The 18,603-nt window shown below is 29.1% G+C and overlaps 1 protein-coding gene across 6 annotated transcripts in view; it reads left to right on the top strand.

Annotated features, from left to right (window-relative positions):
• Window positions 1-16,500, top strand: part of LOC117792128 (elongation of very long chain fatty acids protein AAEL008004) — a 46,155-nt gene extending 29,655 nt beyond the window's left edge. For 2 of the 6 annotated variants that reach the window (XM_034632119.1, XM_034632120.1), the window contains 9 exons: window positions 3,145-3,363; window positions 5,867-5,949; window positions 8,708-8,815; window positions 10,711-10,794; window positions 11,959-12,015; window positions 12,158-12,263; window positions 13,411-13,547; window positions 13,610-13,765; window positions 15,792-16,178. In XM_034632119.1, coding sequence (XP_034488010.1) covers window positions 3,306-3,363; window positions 5,867-5,949; window positions 8,708-8,815; window positions 10,711-10,794; window positions 11,959-12,015; window positions 12,158-12,263; window positions 13,411-13,547; window positions 13,610-13,765; window positions 15,792-16,178 — 1,176 coding nt within the window. In that variant the 5' untranslated portion in view covers window positions 3,145-3,305. Of the gene's footprint in view, window positions 1-3,144; window positions 3,364-5,866; window positions 5,950-8,707; window positions 8,816-9,147; window positions 9,229-10,710; window positions 10,795-11,958; window positions 12,016-12,157; window positions 12,264-13,410; window positions 13,548-13,609; window positions 13,766-15,791 lie in introns of all 6 variants that reach the window. The other 4 variants (XM_034632124.1, XM_034632121.1, XM_034632122.1 and 1 more) reach the window with 4 other exon arrangements.
• The last annotated feature ends 2,103 nt before the right edge of the window (window positions 16,501-18,603 follow it).

Below are 18,603 nucleotides of genomic sequence, written 5' to 3'. Positions count from 1 at the left end.
AATATTTATCACATCTACAGTTTTGAAGATATAACCATCTTCTTAGCGAATAGCGCTTTCTAATATTATTAACTATTATTCAACTTAATAGCATCAAGATCGGTAAAAAAATTAAGTTACTTATGTCCAATTTAAGTTTTAAAGAAAATTTAAGTGCCTAAAAGTAGGCAGTAATTTCTATAAATCAAATTTATATATATATGATTCAAGTTTTTTTCAATTTGTTTTTAAATTTCATAAAACTGCAATTTGCAAAGACGACCGTTAATTGTGTAATGGGTATCTCCAAGTCGTCGTCTCATTTAAAGTCTTTTCCGATTTGTTATTTTTGTTTTTTTTTTGTTTTTGGGGTGTTGATTTACATGCTCATGTGCATTGTTGCTTCATGCTTTGCTTTTTGTGTGGGCTTATATGGGGCTAACAGCAACAGCAACAACAACAACAACAGTGTTAACAACATTGGTAGCAACAACAAATGCAAAGCCACTTTGAAATCAGGTCAATGAAATAGCAATATTTGGCACGGCTTTAAGTCGTCGCTGGCATCGCATTACGCTTTTGTCGCCTCCTCCTCCTCCTCCTCTCTTCTTCTTTCTCCTCCTCCTCCTCTTTGTCGTGTCTTTCGCGAAGGTAAAGCCTGCCCTTTTTTTTTTTTGGTGTCAGTCGTTGCGCATTTCAAATCAGGAAAGGCCAAGACTAAAAGAGAGACATAGAAACCACGTCTGCTGTTTTGGCCACGTTTCAGCTTAACTTTTGGCCATGCTTTGCTTTGACTTTGAATTAACTCGGAATTTAGACTGCAATTTCAATTGCAATTAATTAAAACTTATAGCAGGTTCATTGACCTTTTGCAATAGTTAAACAGGATTCTGGAAGAATTGGAACTTATGTGTTAAAAAAGATTTAATGAGAGCTGTCAGAGCAATATTTAATGCACTGAGAGAAAGGGTAAACAATTTAGACTGCAATTTCAATTGCAATTAATTAAAATTTATATTACATATTTGTTAAACAGAATTCTGGAAAAATTGGCCCTTATCTGCTTAAAAAGATTTAATAAGAGCTGTCAAAGCAACATTTAATGCACTGAGAGAAAGGGTAAACAATTATGTTAATAATCTATGCATATAAAAGTCTTTGTCCTGACTGACCTAATGACTGATTATTGCACAGACTAATCCAAAAGACCTAGGAGGCTGAAATTTTTACACAACATAACTAAGAAAGTTTTAACGTACAATAACAAAAAAAAAAAATTTAAAATTTTTATTTTTTATTATTATTTTTTAAATTTTTTTTTGAAAATTTTTTTTTTACAAATTTATGTAAATTGTAATGCTAATATTTTATTAATTTAATATTACTTATCTATAAACTTAATAGTTGTTGACTAAAGTTCAAGTAATCAATAAATAAATAATGAAGGAAAACAATCAATCAACATCATGAATAATATGGGTTTCTCCAAGTGTAATTTGCAATGTGGCCATAAGCAACATGCCACAAATTTTCAACTTGTTTGACCCGCTCTGTCTATCTCTTTCTCTTTCCCACTCTCCCTCTTTCTCTTTGGTTCTTTGTGTTTGTGATGTAAGCAACACGAGATCCCTTTTGAGCTTTATTATTATTATTATCAAATAATTACAGTAGTACACGGCGTATGAGTAATGAGAGAAGACGTATGAGTAATTTGTGTATTTGTTGTTGGTAAATGACGTCAACAATTGCTATTCATAATCATATATTATTTATTTATACAGAGGCCCGTCAATTGAGCTAACTTGGCTAAATAAAGTGCGGCGTTCTGTTTTTGGGCTACAATTCTAAATTGCTGATGCCAAGTGCAAACAAAAAGAGAGAGAAAGAGAAAGGCAGAGAGAAAGAGAGAGAGAATTTGCGCTGTCAGCAGCTGCGGCTATTGCACCTTTTCAATAACCAAATTTATTTGTTTTTGGCCAGCAACAAATTGTCTAAGTCTGTCTCTGTGTGTGTGTGTATATATGTTTGTCTTGTCAGACTGTTTGTTTGTTTGTCTGTCCTTGAACTTTTCGCTTTTGCAGTTTGTCCTACACGTATTTACTTGTGCTTTATTACTCATACGCCGTGTGGCACATTTCACAGTCAAAGGCAGTGAGAGAGAAAAAGTGCCTCAAATATTGTACTTTATATCGATTCATTGCTTATCTAAATTATTGCTTGATTGAACCACCTCATATCATATCTTTTTTGTCGCTTTTTGGGGCTCAAAGTCTGCGCTTATCGAAGGGGAAAAAACGCGACCGAATAACGAAAACGAAAACCAAAACGAAAACGAGCACAACAAATTATAAACAGCATGTAAATATGCCGATAAAATGCTGACTTGTTAATTTTGTAGCTTTCAGTTTATTAACCCAATTGTTGGCTGCCACTTTGCTTTACAACAAATTGCAAGTCACAAATACTAAGATATTTTCTCACATACCCGTATCTCGAATCATTTATGAACAATAATTAGCAAACCGAAAGATTAATACATTTTACATAATTCTTGCCAATTAAATACTGCTGGGAAATTTTATAAATTTGTATAGTTGTATGTATATATTTATATTGTTAATAGGAAACCCAAAGATTGTAATGAAAACTAATCAATTTAAATTAAATAAAGCTTATTTAATTCTAATACTTATTTTGATCAAGGAAGAATAATATTGCAATAATGAAGTTTAATAAATAAATAAGAGAAACAATAAAATTTAAATAAAAAATATTACAGCAAAATTAATAAATATAATAAATAAATAAAAGAAACAATAATAATTAAATAAAAAATATAACAGCAAAACTATTAGTTTAATGCAATTAATAAATATAATTATGCATCATTAATACATTTTATTACAATGCCAATGTATGTAGCGATTAATCTGATAAACTAAAAGTTCTTTCTGACACTAAGAAATAATTTAATATTATTATTATTTATTTTGAAGTAAAGAAAATATTTCTAAATAATATTATAATATAATAATATTATTAGTATTTATAAAATATTTATATTATATAAAAATGTATATAAAATTGTAACTAAATTTAATTTATTTATATTTATTTTTGCTTTGCAATTTATTAAATAATTTTTTGAATTTTATCTCTTTGCAGTTCGAACAACTCGCATTCACTAAATGCATTAAGCTACTAAGTAGCTCGGAAGACACGAAGCGTCAACACAGAAGCAAATAAGAAGTACAACACACAACCCACACACACCCCACACACACACACAACACACACAACACACACAACACACACACAGCAACAAAATGGCCTTAATAATGAAAATATACGAGAGCATAAACAGATATATGGACTCACATAGTGGTAAGTTGGCTAAATGGAGTAAAGAAGGGGAAAGAGGGTAGACTTATGTTTATATATATGTATATATATAGATATAGAAATATGTATGTTAGGCCTGCTAATTTGTGTAACCTTGATGGGATTGCTCTGCGATGGTTGTTGTTGCTCTTCTTTCTCACATTTCTCTGCAAAACGGCAAAGGTTTAGCAAATGATTGAGTAATTTTTGACACCAGCTCACTAATTGGCCAGGAGTGTGAGAGAGAGAGAGAGAGAGTGAGAGAGAGAGCGAGAGAGTAGCAACAATTGTAATTAAGCATTTCAATGTCAAAACGTGCTTGAATTCTTTCAATCTCTAGCAAATCCTTTAAATAAATAATAAGTTATCATTTGCTTTATAATCAACATATAAATATATATATATATATATTTATATTCGCTTTTATCGGCTTGTTGGTTTAATCCATTATTCATAGGTGTTCACAAATGTTTAGCAATTTGAAGCGCGCTAAATTTATGTTTCAACATGACATGGATAGGTGTACAGCTAAAGATACATAGATACAAGCAAGCATGCCACAAAAGATACATTCAAATATATATATAACTACTAACTGTTTGCGTGTCAGTTTGTTTGTATCTGAATGTGTGTGGAATGTATCTCAATGTGTGTTTTGTTTGTTGTGCTTAGCTTATTATAAGGGATATTGACGCCAAATCGGAAGTAAAGTGGCCAACTAAATGCATGTTTGCTGAGTGGACTATCGTGCCACCGACTTTAGCCAAGTTAACAGCTTACTGAACAAAGATACATTTATATTAGCTCTTAAAAACGAAAATTAGATAATTATACTATAAGATACTTTTTGAAAATGCATAAAATGTATAAAAACAAATTGCACTTGAGATACGCAATGAAATGAGTAAACAACAATCGCTGAGATACTTTATTTATAATATTGAAAATGAGATACGATTGACATACTGATATAGTATTAATAGAAAATATAAATTGAAGCTACATTTGAGTATCGAAAATTAGTTGATAATACTCTTAGATACTTCTTTGAAAATATAATTAAAAAATAATTATATATTATAATAAAAATCATATTTAAATTATTAAAAGTACAGATCAAAGAAACATTTCACATAGAAAAGTTAGGTATTAATTCTCAAAGAAACATTTTGCAAAGCATAAATTAATAGATATATTTTTATAAGCTTTCAAATGCGAATCTGAGTTAATTATACCTTTACATACAGCATAGATAATATCATTAAAAGATCAGAGATATGAAAAAGACTTTTTAATACTCGCAAATACTTAAAAGAATATATAAATTTAGAGATACAATTTACAATTTTAAATTCAAAAACTATTTAATATTTTTCATAGTTACTTTTTTAAGTAATATTAAGATACAAAAATTATTAGAAAGATAATCTCTGGAACATATATATTAAAGATACATTTGTTATAAGAAATTGAGTTAATAAACCTTGCAGATTAGTTGACAATTAACAAGAGAAGCTAAAGAAACATATTTCTTGGCTCGTAATTAAATAAACTCAATTAGACGATTAAAAATATAAATCTATGATACATTCGAAAATTAACTAGTAATACTCCAAACTACTTTATTGAAATTATAAACAATTTTCTTAACAATCAATGCAAATTCTAAACTTAAGAATCTCATAAATCTCATAAAATTTTCAACCTATTAATTAAAAAACAATCTAAATGCAATTAACGCTAATCTAATGCTTAAGATTAGGCAACAGCTGAAGTGTTCCATAAGTTTTGTATTGCCTATTTTACTTTGATTTCGATTAGCTAATGTGATGGTTAGACGTGATACCCTGGAGTGTTTAGCAATCGATTCATGCGATGATTTCAGCAACAATTTCACTTGGCACATTTTTTTTTAGTTTTATTCAAGTTTGGAACGTTAATTAATAAAAGTTTCTTTTATTTTTTGTTTTAAATTTTTGCGATTTGATAATCCATTCATCAAACTCTGCGCTTCATTTTTTCATTATTGCCTTTTGTTATCTATCGAAATATTTGCTTATAATAATTATTATTGATTATGCATTTGGCAATCTGAACTGGCTTCTTTTTTTTTGTCAAGTGTTATGCAAGGGCTAAAACGCACCAACTAAGTTTATTACCAAACTAAACTGAATGCCAAATGAAGTAATCAATTTGCAGTGGCTAAAGATACAAATGTATCTACAATTGGTAGCTGCATGAGCAGCACACGTTTCTCGCTCATTATCATTATTATTACGAACTAATGATCATCGTGATGACATTGTCTAACAAAAAGCAAACGGAACGTGCCTCAGATCAGGGCCAATGTCCAATGCTAATGATGTTCACATGATAAGAGCATTTGTTATGCCTTCTTTTTTTTTGTTTCGTTATCTTCTAGATACATGTAACTACAACAATGACATTAACTTTTTTTCTTCATATATTTATGTGTTTTATTTTTATATTTTTTTCAATTGCACAGATTCAAGGACAAAGGACTGGCCCATGATGTCATCACCCTTCCCCACACTGGCCGTCTGCCTCACATACGTCTACCTGGTTAAGGTGAGTTATAAACTGACATACCAAATTGCAGTTTCGAGTTTTAAAAAAATCTAAATTTTAAAATACAATCTGCCTAAATAACTAATTTTTAGATACCTTTATTTTCAATAGAGTATCTTGAATACTGAATAAACTTTTATTGTACATTTTTATTATAAAAAGTAATTTTATTCCTTCTTTTAATCTAAACTAAAAAATCTCTTAAATTTATTTTATTTACAATTTTTTTTTAAACTCATATAATATTTATGTGTAATAATTTTTTAAATAAAGTTTAACATTCAACTTTAATTTTTATAACAAAAAAAATATCAAGAAAGACAAAAAAACTAATATATTTGAGTTTATGTAATGTTGCTGGTTTCAACATTAAAAATATTTATAAATTGTCAATAATCATAATACTTTAGTATTAAAAAAAAAACATTAACAAATTTTTAAATTCATAATATTTTATTCAAACCAAAAAAAAAGTTAATAAATATAAATAAAATATTTTACAAATATTTAAAAAAAAAAAGCATAAAAATTTTTTTAATTCATAATATTTTATTCAAACCAAAGAAAAAGTGATATATTTAGCTAGTTAATAAATATAAATAAAATTTTTTCCATTTTTACATATATTAAAAAAAAACATTCAACATTTTTTTAAATTCAGAATATTTTATTCAAACCAAAGAAAAAGTGATATGTTTAGCTAGTTGATAAAAATAAATAAAATTTTTTCCATTTTTACACATATTAAAAATGTTAGAAATATTTATAGAAAATTATTTTGTTATGTTTATTTTTACGTGCATTTCATTTTTAATCTTAACTTTTTTTTGATAGAAATCGAAAACTTAAGATATTTTTCTAAATTTAATAAAAAATTTGAAAAAATTTTTTATGGGTTTTTTAATAAAATTGAATTTTATTGGTTACTTGCTGTTTTTTTTTATTCAGATCAAAAAAAGTTGTCTCTAAACTTGTTAAATAAAAATCAACAAATAAATTTAATGTTCTTTATAATTTATAATCGTTAAAATTGCTGGTTATAAACGCCTTATCAGTTGAGGTCTTTTATGGCTAGCTTGAAGTGACCATCAGACAGTTACTAAGTTGATATAAATACACGTGGGGATTTGGGTCACATGCATCTCCTTCTCTATCTCTGTCTCTGTCTCTGAGATAATCTCAAGTGTTATTCTCCTGCGGAAATCGGCCGAAGACAGCGTTATCACTGATAATGTCTGCTTAAGTATTTTTTTTTCCTTATTTATTCGGGTTGAGCAAGTTTGATTTATAGTTTACACACACACAGCCAAATTCACGCACTTCAAATACCTGAAACACTCACATATGTCTAATCAAAAGGCCCCCCTTTTTTTATATAATAATAGGCCAAACTACTTAACGCTTTGATAGCAAAGTCTGTGAACTGAACACTGAGTTACGATAACTATAACCAGAAGCTATGTATGCGGAAACTTTCTACGTATTATCTATGCCTAAATAATTGTATCTATAAAAGCAACAATATTGTATATTTTTTTTTGGGTAACTGCACTTTGAATTCGATAAGAAAGTGCTGTTCATATTTATTTTTATATAAGTTATTTACGATCTTAATTAAATTTTGGAAAGAGAGCATGTGACACGTTTTCTTATAAACAGAATAAATCATAGTAGTAATGTGTAATTTATTTTAAATCTCATTTTATTTAAACACAAATTTAAAAAGACTTTTCTAAAACCAGTACGCTTTGTCTAAAATATTTTCTTCTTTAGAATCCGACAACTTTTAGATAAATTAAATTTAATTAATTAATTAATAAAATATAAAATAAATTTAAATCAAGTTTATTTTGAAGAATACTGGGTTCTTAACGCATTTTTGAGATAAAAGGTATTTAAAACTAAAATTTTTCACAAAAACCAGAGTGCTTCTTCTAAAATATTTTCTTTTTTAAAATCCGACAAGTTTTGGATAAATTAATTTAAATAAATAAATTAAAAGAAAATAAAATAAACTAAAAACAAGATTATTTTAAAGAATTTCGGGTTCTTAACGTAATAATGAGATAAAAGGTATTTTAAATTACAATTTTTCAGAAAAACCAGAAAGCTTCGTCTAAAATATTTTCTTTTTAAAATCTGACAAATTTTAGATAAATTTAATTAAACAAATAAATTAAAAGAAAATAAAATAAACTAAAAACAAGATTATTTTAAAGAATTTCGGGTTCTTAACGTAATAATGAGATAAAAGTCAGAAAAACCAGAAAGCTTCGTCTAAAATATTTTCTTTTTAAAATCCGACTAAAATTAAATTAAATAAATAAATAAAAAGAATATAAAATAAATTAAAATCAAGATTATTTTCAAGAGTTTACGTAATTTTGAGATAAAAGGTATTTTAAATTACAATTTTTCAACTCATAGTGAACTCAATATAGCAAAGTGCAAGTTTCATGGGCATAATTTTAAAATGGGAGACTTAAAGCCTTATCAATACAATATATATACCCTTTAGGAACTGATATTATGCTCAATTTTTTCATAAAATTCAAACCTTCAAATAACAGCCCACAGCAAATGCGCTGCTTCGATTCGAAGCGCTGAACACACGCGCAATTTATGAAATTTGAAAGAACAAATATTGCTGCTGCTTGTTGTAGAATTTTTATACTGTAAAAAAATGAACAATTATAATTACAAAATGGAAATATATCCAAATTGAATTTTTGTATCTTTGTATCTATGTATCTTTTAGGTGCTTGGTCCGCGATTAATGGAGAATCGAAAGCCGCTGCATCTACAGAACATGCTGGTCATGTACAATGCGTTACAGGTTGTATTTAGCGCGTGGCTCTTCTATGAGGTATGTACACACACACACAGACACACACACACACACACACACACACAGACACATACACACAGATACAAATTACATACCACTATCATCAATCAACATCAATCGCAACGCTGACGTCGTCGTTTTGAGCTGAACTGGAGACAATTTCGATTTGGAGACAACTTGCAACATGTGGCAACTTTAATGTGCACCTAATAATTATTTTTCTTTATGTTTTTCCTACATTCTCTCACTATCTTTCTTTCTTTCTTTCTTTTACTTGCTGTGTATCTATTGCATCTAATTCATTACGTGTTTTTGTTTTGTTTTTGGCATTAATCTGATTTTGTTTTTAGTGTTTAATGGGCGGCTGGTGGGGCTCGTACAGCTTCCGGTGTCAGCCGGTGGACTATTCCGATAGTGCCACATCCAAGAGAGTAAGTGTTTCATCTGCGCCAACTGAATGTGTTTAGGAATGCCCTTAATTTGTAAAAGTGAAAGTATATTTAAACTAGACTGAAGAATATTGCATCAAAACTCTCTCTCTCTCTATCTCTCTCTCTCTCGTTGATTTTTAAACTCTGACCCGACTCTAGTTTCTAGAACACAGTTATGCAGTTATACATGAATATTCAGATATATTAATTTTATATTTGACACTCTCATGATTATTCTTAGTCGCTTATTCACTCAGCCAATATAACCAGCAATGCTTTTATTCAATTATTTATTTATACATTGCACCCAGAGAAAAAAAAGGTATAGTAAAAATTATATTTAAAACCATCTTTTATTTTACCATATTACATTTAAATAAAAGACTGCAAATTAAATATATACAACACTCTGATTTAACTAGAAACATTCTTAAATGTTAAAAAATAAATTTTACATGCTAAAACCAAATAAAAAAACACTTCAAATATAAAATTTCATATTTGGTTAATTTTGATTAAAAATGTCTCGAGGTTAATTAATATGGAATCAATAAAAACTAAATGTTTTTATTTAAATTAATTATTTTTACTTGTCTTAAAATTAAAATTTGAATAGCCTATTTAAACTAAATAATATTTGTTTAAAAATATATTTAAAGTAGATATTTTTCAATTTAATATAAAACTCTAAAGCTCTTCTGTTTTTAGCCTTTGAATTTTATATTGAATTATTTTATATTATCTATTTTATTATTGATTTAATATTGCTTTCATATTTAAAGTTAACTAGTTAAATTAAAGAGTGTTTATATTAAAATTTCAGAGCTATTTTTCTGGGTGTATTTTATTTATTTTTATTTTTTATTTCATACTTTTTATACTTTATTTTTAATATTCATGATTAGTTAAACTCGGATAAACGCCTCTAAAAAAGAGCAATTGTTTAGCTGGTTACGATTTATTTAAAAGTAGTTTATGCCAAAATATATATCTTAATAATATACATATATACATACATATATGCTTTATGCAGCTCACTCTGTTGTATATAAATGCTAGCAACAAATGGTAATTAATTTATGCAAAAAAAAACAAGAAAAAAGTTCTCGCTTTTATTAATTGAATTGATGCTTTTTTTTTCAAATTATTTAATAACTTTTAAACGCTGTCTACTAACCTGAACAACAAATATGCAATAATATTGTTTGTCTGCACATGTGTGTAAATAGCACTGTGTGTGTGTGTGTGTGTGTGTATCTGAATCTCTCTGTGTGTGCGTGTGTGTGTGTGTATCTTTTTCAGCCTAATTCAAAACTGGAAGATCAGCAAAAACAGAAGACGAAGCGACAAAAGCGAAGCAAAAACTCACAAAATTCATTCAAAAACCAACAACAATCGAACTCTTGATAACGATAACTCAGAACGATAATTACAACAACAACAAAAACAACCACAACGTTTTTCAACACTCTACATTTGCAGATAGGAATTTCCGGTTGGCTAACAGGACATTATAGCTTCCGATGTCAGCCAGTTGACTATAGTAATAATCCTAGAACGTTAAGGGTATGTGTTATAACCTCACAACGAGCCGTTTTCAATAACGATAACGATATCGATAAACCTATTGATAATTATGAATGCATCTACAAATTTTTTTGCTTTTCTTTGGTGTGTGTGTGCTTGACAAATTTTGGTTCTGGAATAGGAATGGAATATCTAGTTCATATATAATATTGTAGTATTTATTGCATACAGTGTGTCAAGTAATTGTTTTGATAAAGATAAAAATACATGTAATTTTTTAACAAAAAAATATATTTTACTATTAAAAACAATTAATTATTAATTATGTTAATTAAAATATGTGAAAATAATTACTTAACACACTGTATATTCTTGGTGATCAGTCGATGGTTTAATCATATTAATCATTTATAAATATGCACCATCCATAAGTAAAACTAACAGTTTAATGATAATTAATAACTGATTTTAATCCAGATCTTAGCATGTGTATGCCGTGCATAACTGTCAGTATATTTTTCTATAAAAAAAATGTCACTAAACGTATGTGAATTTCACCCTACCCACCCACAGCTCGATACTCTACCTTAGGAATTTATGGGGCTCCCGACTTTGCCCTCTGCCTACAATCTACAATCTACACTTGATATCTATATTATTATATCTATACAATATACAATAATTATTTCAATTATCTCTGCTAATGGTCAGGACTTTTGATAATTCAATTTCAACTTTTCAACAATTTAATTGAATGTGTAAACTTTCCCCCGCCCCCCAACCCGACTTTTATTGTACTCTTCTCAATATATAAATATATTTTTGTTAAATTTGATGCATTTGGACAATTAATATAATTAGTTTTAGTCTTTAATTGATCCCCTTGAAGCGTGATGCATGAATGTTTTTTCGATTTGACTTGAATTGAATTGAAATAAATTGAATTGAAAGTGAATTTCATTCTGATTTAATATTAACAATGAATTTCTATCTCTTTATTTTTCTTTAAGTGCGAATGAAATGAAATGAAAAAGGTTCGGCATAGTCGAACTGTCAGTATACGCTACCCTTTACTCTATGAGCTGTAGAGTATATTGAATTGATTTGAAGTGAATGCACGTCTTGAAATTGCAATCTTCAATTGTTAATCGATATTTTTGTATTCTTCCCTCTTCCGCATTTGTTTGTTACCCTACAATCCAGATGGTTCATGCGTGCTGGTGGTATTACTTCTCCAAGTTCACAGAGTTCATGGATACGGTAAGTAATAAATAATAAAACTAAATAAATAAATAAAATAAATTAATTGAAAATAACACTAAATAAATAAATAAAATTAAAAATAAAAATTTTATTAAATATGAAATTATTATAATAATTTATTATCTCTTGAATATTGCAGATCTTCTTTGTCTTGCGCAAGAAAACGAGCCAGGTAACAACACTCCATGTCATTCATCACGGTTGCATGCCAATGTCCGTGTGGTTCGGCGTTAAATTCACACCAGGTGCGTACTCCACATATATCACTTGAAAATCATAGAATTGCCAAAAATTTTGTCAGCTAAACTTACCTAGAAAAAAATGACTAGCGCAGCAACCTAAAAGTTTTATACTTGTTGCGCTAGAATAAGACAGTATTACCTATTAAATTAAAAACAAAAAAAAAAGAAAAAAATATATTAAATAAAAATTCAACTAAGAAAGAATACTTTTTTTTAATTGTTAAAAAAATTTCGAAAGCCGAAATCTAAATTTTTTATCTTACTAAAAATCAAGTCATTAAAATAAAGTTGTTTTTCTGAATTCTCAAAATATTTGCTTTTCCAATTTTCGGACACTTGTAAAAAACTAAACGAAATTTCCTATTTAATTCTGTTTTCTGCTATCAATACTCAAGCGAGACCCTCTTCTTATTCCACGATAGTAAATTAAATTAAATTAATTAAAATTTATTGCCAAGTATTATTTTGTGTAATATAATATGTTTTTTTAATAAAAATTTAAAATAAAAACTGAGTTCAAATGTCTTTTAAGCCAAGGTAGACAATTTTTCAAATTTTGTTATAAAAATCAATTACTTGCCAATTTTTTACTATCAGAAATAATTATTATATTTAAATTTGTATTTTTAAATCACACTAAATTCTTAATTTCAATTTTTATGATAAGAATTGGCAAGTAATTGATCTTTATAATAAAAATTGAAAAAATTGAAAATTTATATAAAAATTTCAATTTTTATTATAAAAATTGGCAAGTAATTGATCTTTATAATAAAAATTGAAATTAAGAATTTAGTGTGATTTTAAAATAAAAATTTAAATACATTAAATATTTCTGATTTTTATTACTTAAATTAATTTTAATAAATAAAAATGATTTTTATAATAAAAACTGAGCAAAAAAGTTTATTATGTTTTCGAATTTGGCGTTCAATTTTTTTTAAACTCAACTTTCATGGTAATATCTATACTTTTGTAATGGAATAAAATAGCGCCCTTAGTCTAGATACCTTTTTGCTAGTTTCTTTTTTCGAGTAATTGCATTTTTATTATTTTTAATATTTGCCTTTCTAATTTGATCTCTCCTGATTTAAAGGTTATTATGAAATTTATGCTTATTTTCTATCTGTACCTTTTAATGTTCTTTCAGGTGGACATAGCACTTTCTTTGGCCTGCTCAATACCTTTGTGCACATTGTGATGTACACGTACTACATGTTCTCGGCCATGGGTCCACAATATCAGAAGTATCTCTGGTGGAAGAAGTACCTGACAACGCTGCAAATGGCAAGTCTACAAATTGTAGGGACTTTTCAATTGTTATAATACTAATATTTATTTAACTGCAGGTTCAGTTCATATTGATCATGGTGCACGCCTTCCAATTGCTCTTCATCGATTGCAATTATCCGAAGGCATTTGTCTGGTGGATCGGAATGCACGCTGTCATGTTCTTCTTCCTCTTCAACGAGTTCTACAAGGCAGCCTACAGAAACCGTCTCATGGTAAGTGCTATCAAGAATTAAACTAGTAGTTGAACGGCTTACAGTTGAGCGATCCCTACTATTCGTGACCCTGTACTTATTCTAAAATCAAATTATATTAATAATACAATCTAAAATGCTTAAATATGTGAGGCTATGTTATTGTTTTCTTCTTCATTTGTACCAAAGCTGTGTAAAATAACTTTGTAAATAACTTTCAAGTTTATTAACCGATCGTAATGAAATTTTCAGGGCACATTAGAACTACCAATTGTATAAACTGTGCCAAAACTTACGGCTATAGCTTTGAAATTGCTCTTATAAGTCGTTTTTTCGAGGTTCCGCGACCGAAGGGGGTGTTCTAAAGCTCTAACAACTATATATTTCTTAATTTTAGTGAAAAAAAATTAAATAAGTTTAATTGATTTAAGAAATAGCTTAACAAATATCTTTAAAATTTTGAAAACTAATTATTTTTTGTTAAAATATTTAACAAACTAAATCAAATTTCAAAAAAATATCTAGTAGTACTGTAGTATCTCTTCAACTTTTGCTAAATTTTAGTAGAACAAATTAATTTGAATTGAATTGATTTAAAAAATAGTTTTGATAAAAGTAAAAAAAACTTAATTGTTTATTTTTTTGCTAAAATATTTAATTAAATTATAAAAATAATTGTTGAATGCGGAAAAAACTGTAGTAACCATTATACAATAATTTTTTGTTTAATCAAGAGTTGTTTAATTAAAAAATGTAAATACTATTCCATAGTTTTGCTTTCCCTGTTCATAGACCCAATATACCTTTAGTACTTTTGAAGTGTAGGGTCTAGAAAACGCATTCGGAAATGAGCTGATCTTATATTTTTTTTTGTGGTCACCTTTTCACGTCCGCCCATTATGATAATTATCAGTAAAGGCCTGAAGAAACGGCCCAGTTGCCAACTTCCCACGTTACGTTAAAAGGCCCTTTTAAGCCACAAATGACATAAACATAAAGTGTGTATGTGTGTGTGTGTGTTTGTTTGTCGGTTCAGATTCCGGATTGAGTTAATGAAAGCGTTGCAATGTGAACAGAAACTGAAATTTCAGCTCTTATATCATCGCATTTTTTTGGGGGCTACGTTTACGGTTTTGGTTACGGCTATTTTTGGAAAATGTTGGTCTGCACCTTGCGGCCAGATTGTCTATTTCACATATCTTTGGTCTAAATTCATTAACGAAATTTCGACAAGTAGCTCTCTCTCCCTCTGTGGAGAATTGAATGCCGAATTCCGACAAGACAAGACCCAAAAAAAAAAGAGAAAAAAACGACATAAAAACGACAAATGATGCCGTTTAATGAACGCTTACGATGTCAGCAGCGACGTCGACGCCGACGCCGACAGCGACGTTGGCAGCGGCGACCCACAGCATCCACAAGTGAAAGTTGAATGAGAAAAAAAACAGAGACAAAATACAAATGAAGAAAAAATAATAATAATAAAAAAAAAATAAAAATAATAAACAAATGCAGACAAAGCGTCGCCTCGGCATATTACATAACTAACGGTTTTTGTGGGGCGCACAGTTATCAAATTTGATGAAGTATACGCCCAGTAAGCCCCCCCAGCTAAACAACTCTTCTCTCGCTCGATATCTCATGTGAATTTAAAATATTTTTAAAGAAATTAGAAATTACATAAATAAGTGAAAGACACTCGGTGATTTTAGATGATTCTTAACAATTAAAAAGACAATTTAACTAAATTTGAACTATAGAAAATTACAAGCAATTTATTATTTTATTATAAAAAAATCACAATATAAATTCTCAAATATGAATTTTCTAATTTTAACATTTCAAATTCAATTTTTCACAAATAAATTTTTATCTTATTTTATTTTGCAATTTTTCTAGTTTTGAGTTACTCAGTATGATTTTTTTCAACTTGTGTGGCGAAACTATTAAATAAAATGTTTTGGCTTAGTATATAACATTATTAAGTATACGCCTAGTAAGCTCCAACTCACTGTCTCTCTCTCTTTCTCTCTGTTTTGTTTTGCAGAAGAAGAATGCGCTGCTGGCGAATGGACACGCCAATGCCATTGCCAATGCCAAGCCCAATGGCTACTGCAAGAGCATCAATGCCCACGACGATCTGTTCATGCCACAACCAACAGCAGCAGCAGCAGCAACAACAGCAACAACAACGGACAAGGCCAATGGCAGCGCCACTCTTACCAATGGCCATGCAAATGGCCTAAAGAATGGCTACAAGCCATTGGCCAATGGCAATGGCAACGTGAATGCGTCGCCAATGGAAAATGGCGGCAGTGTTCACAGCAAAACGAAACTGTCAAATGGCTATGGAAATGGCAATGTCAATGGTTATGCCACAAAACTGCTGGACGATGTTTCACAGGAGCTGACACACCGAAAGACACCGAAATAATATCGGGAAAATGCGGTTAGGCGCCAACATAGAGCTTAGAAGGGGAAACTGAAAACCTGAAAACCCTAAAAACAAAAGAGGAAAAGTAAAAAAAGGGGAAATTGAGTAAAGAAAGAAAGCAGGAAAAGCAATTGAGCAGCGCCAGGAGCAAACAGTTTGTTCCAAAAGAGTCATAAGCACACCTACAACACACACACACACACACACACTGGCATACACATGCATACATACACATACATTAAACGGAAATTGTATTAACTTTTAAGTGCAAGCAGCAAATGAAGTGGAAAAAAAGTATGAAAAACATTTAAGTACAGCTATAGAAAAAAATAGCATATAAGCAGAAAATCACACTAAAGGGCATATTGTTATTATTGATACTATATATTATTATTAATAAATAAATAATAATGATTATAATACGAGTAATAATCATGTAATGCATCATTTCCAGCTGGCATTTGCCTTACATATATATGTAACTACTTACAGTGAGTCCAGCAAGTATTTAGACAAAATACAAATTCACATATTTTGGTTTTTTATTTAAAAATTATTTTTTTTATTTCGCAAAAGAAAATGTGTTAATTTTGGATTTTGTCAAAACACTTTCTTAACTTACTGTGCGTATGTTTATGCATGTATATGTATATGTATGTATGTATGTGCAGTGCCTCACATTGCATAAACATTCATAACTAATAATGAAAAAAAAAAATACATTTATTTGTTGCTTTTTTCTCTTTTTAACTATTTTAGTTGTACAAAGCTTTGTATAGATAAACAACAAAATCTAAAAAAAAAAAAACGAAAGCATAAAAACAATTTATCAATTGAGCCTAATGCTTATTAAATTTAATTGTGTGTGAGCAAGGAATTAATCTATGTATTTAAGCATAGAATTTAATTTATACAGTATATAATAATATAATAAATGGCAAAAAAAATACAAAAATACAAAAAAAAAACACAATTTAGTTGGTTCAGCGTAAGTCAGAAAGTTTTGTAAATGTATAAAGAAAAAAAAGAAAAAACCACAAAAATGGTCAAAAGTTGTATGTAATTTAATAATAGTCGCAATATTTGTTGAGGAATTTAAACGATAGTCAAAGCAACAACAACAACAACAGTCAACAAATATAAGAAGAAAAAAAATATATTTGAATCATAAACGACCACGAAACCCCCAGAAAACTAAAAAAAAAAACAAATAAAAAACCAACCCACATGTTTCATTAATTTATTACAAATAAATTATACCGCTAAACTGCAAAAATACAAAAAGTTTATAATTATAAAATATGCAAATTTTGCTATTTCATAATGTTACAAACAACAACAACAACAAGAAAAATAAAATGAAGAAAAACCCACACAATATTTATAAGCTGAAACATCCCCGATTACAACAAAAACCACAAAGTAGACTTTAAGTCCCACAATTTAGGTTCCATAGGTATTCAATTGCAATACATTTTGTATGCGTGGTAGCCATTTTTGTGGATCGTGGAGCAGTATATAAACACTATGTATGTAATTGTAATTATTATTATTATTATTATGATTATTATTATTATACAGAAACAAAAAAAAAATATATACAAAAAACAAAAATCATGTGTAGAAAATTAGGCGAAAATGGAGTGGAGCATTTTTTCAATAAAACACTAAAAAACAAAAAAAAAAAACATCAAAACTTTGCTTATGTAAATCAGCGTATTTTTTATTGAATGGACTGGTAAGTTACAATTTGCAGGTTAAAATTGACAATTCAAAATCGAACGCTTCTTTAATAATTGGGCAAATTCCTATTGGTCAGTGCAGGCAATGTTCTTATCTAATCGTGACGTCACACTTACACGCATGCAAACATGCGTGCGAGGAGCACTCTCATTTCCTAACACTCTCTTAGCTTGGATCATGGAATTCATTCCCGCCAAAATGCAGCGAGCTTTCCTGCTCTCTCTCTCTGCATTGCTGCTCACGCATACATGCAAGCATGCGTGGAACCCATTCCCGTCGCAGTGGAACTCTCGCTCTTTCGTTCTTTGTTCTTTTGTGCGCAGCTTGCACTTAAGCTTCCCGCTTGCTGTAAATTCTGTTCGCCTGGTATTTTAACTGGCCGCAGACTTCGGAAAGACCGCTGTTAGCAGTTTCAAGTGGAGCACTCTCCATCTCTGTCACTCTTTGTTTTGAGCACAGCTTGCATTTAACTTCCCGCTTGCTGTAATTTCTGTTCGCCTGGTATTTCAACTGCTTGCAGTTCACTCTCATACAGAAAGAATACCCGCAATTTATGGAACTCTAAACAGCTGACAAAGTGAAGCAATTTAACAGGTGAACAGAAATGTTAACAAGAAGACAACTTAAATTTTACATCTCGCTTGCTATAAATACAGTTCCCCTGGTATTTCATATAAAGCAA

This window comes from Drosophila innubila, assembly GCF_004354385.1.
Source record: "Drosophila innubila isolate TH190305 chromosome 3R unlocalized genomic scaffold, UK_Dinn_1.0 2_E_3R, whole genome shotgun sequence".
Taxonomy (NCBI): Eukaryota; Metazoa; Arthropoda; class Insecta; order Diptera; family Drosophilidae; genus Drosophila; species Drosophila innubila.
The sequence above is the reverse complement of the archived record's forward strand: the minus strand, read 5'-3'. Positions and strand labels throughout refer to the sequence as shown.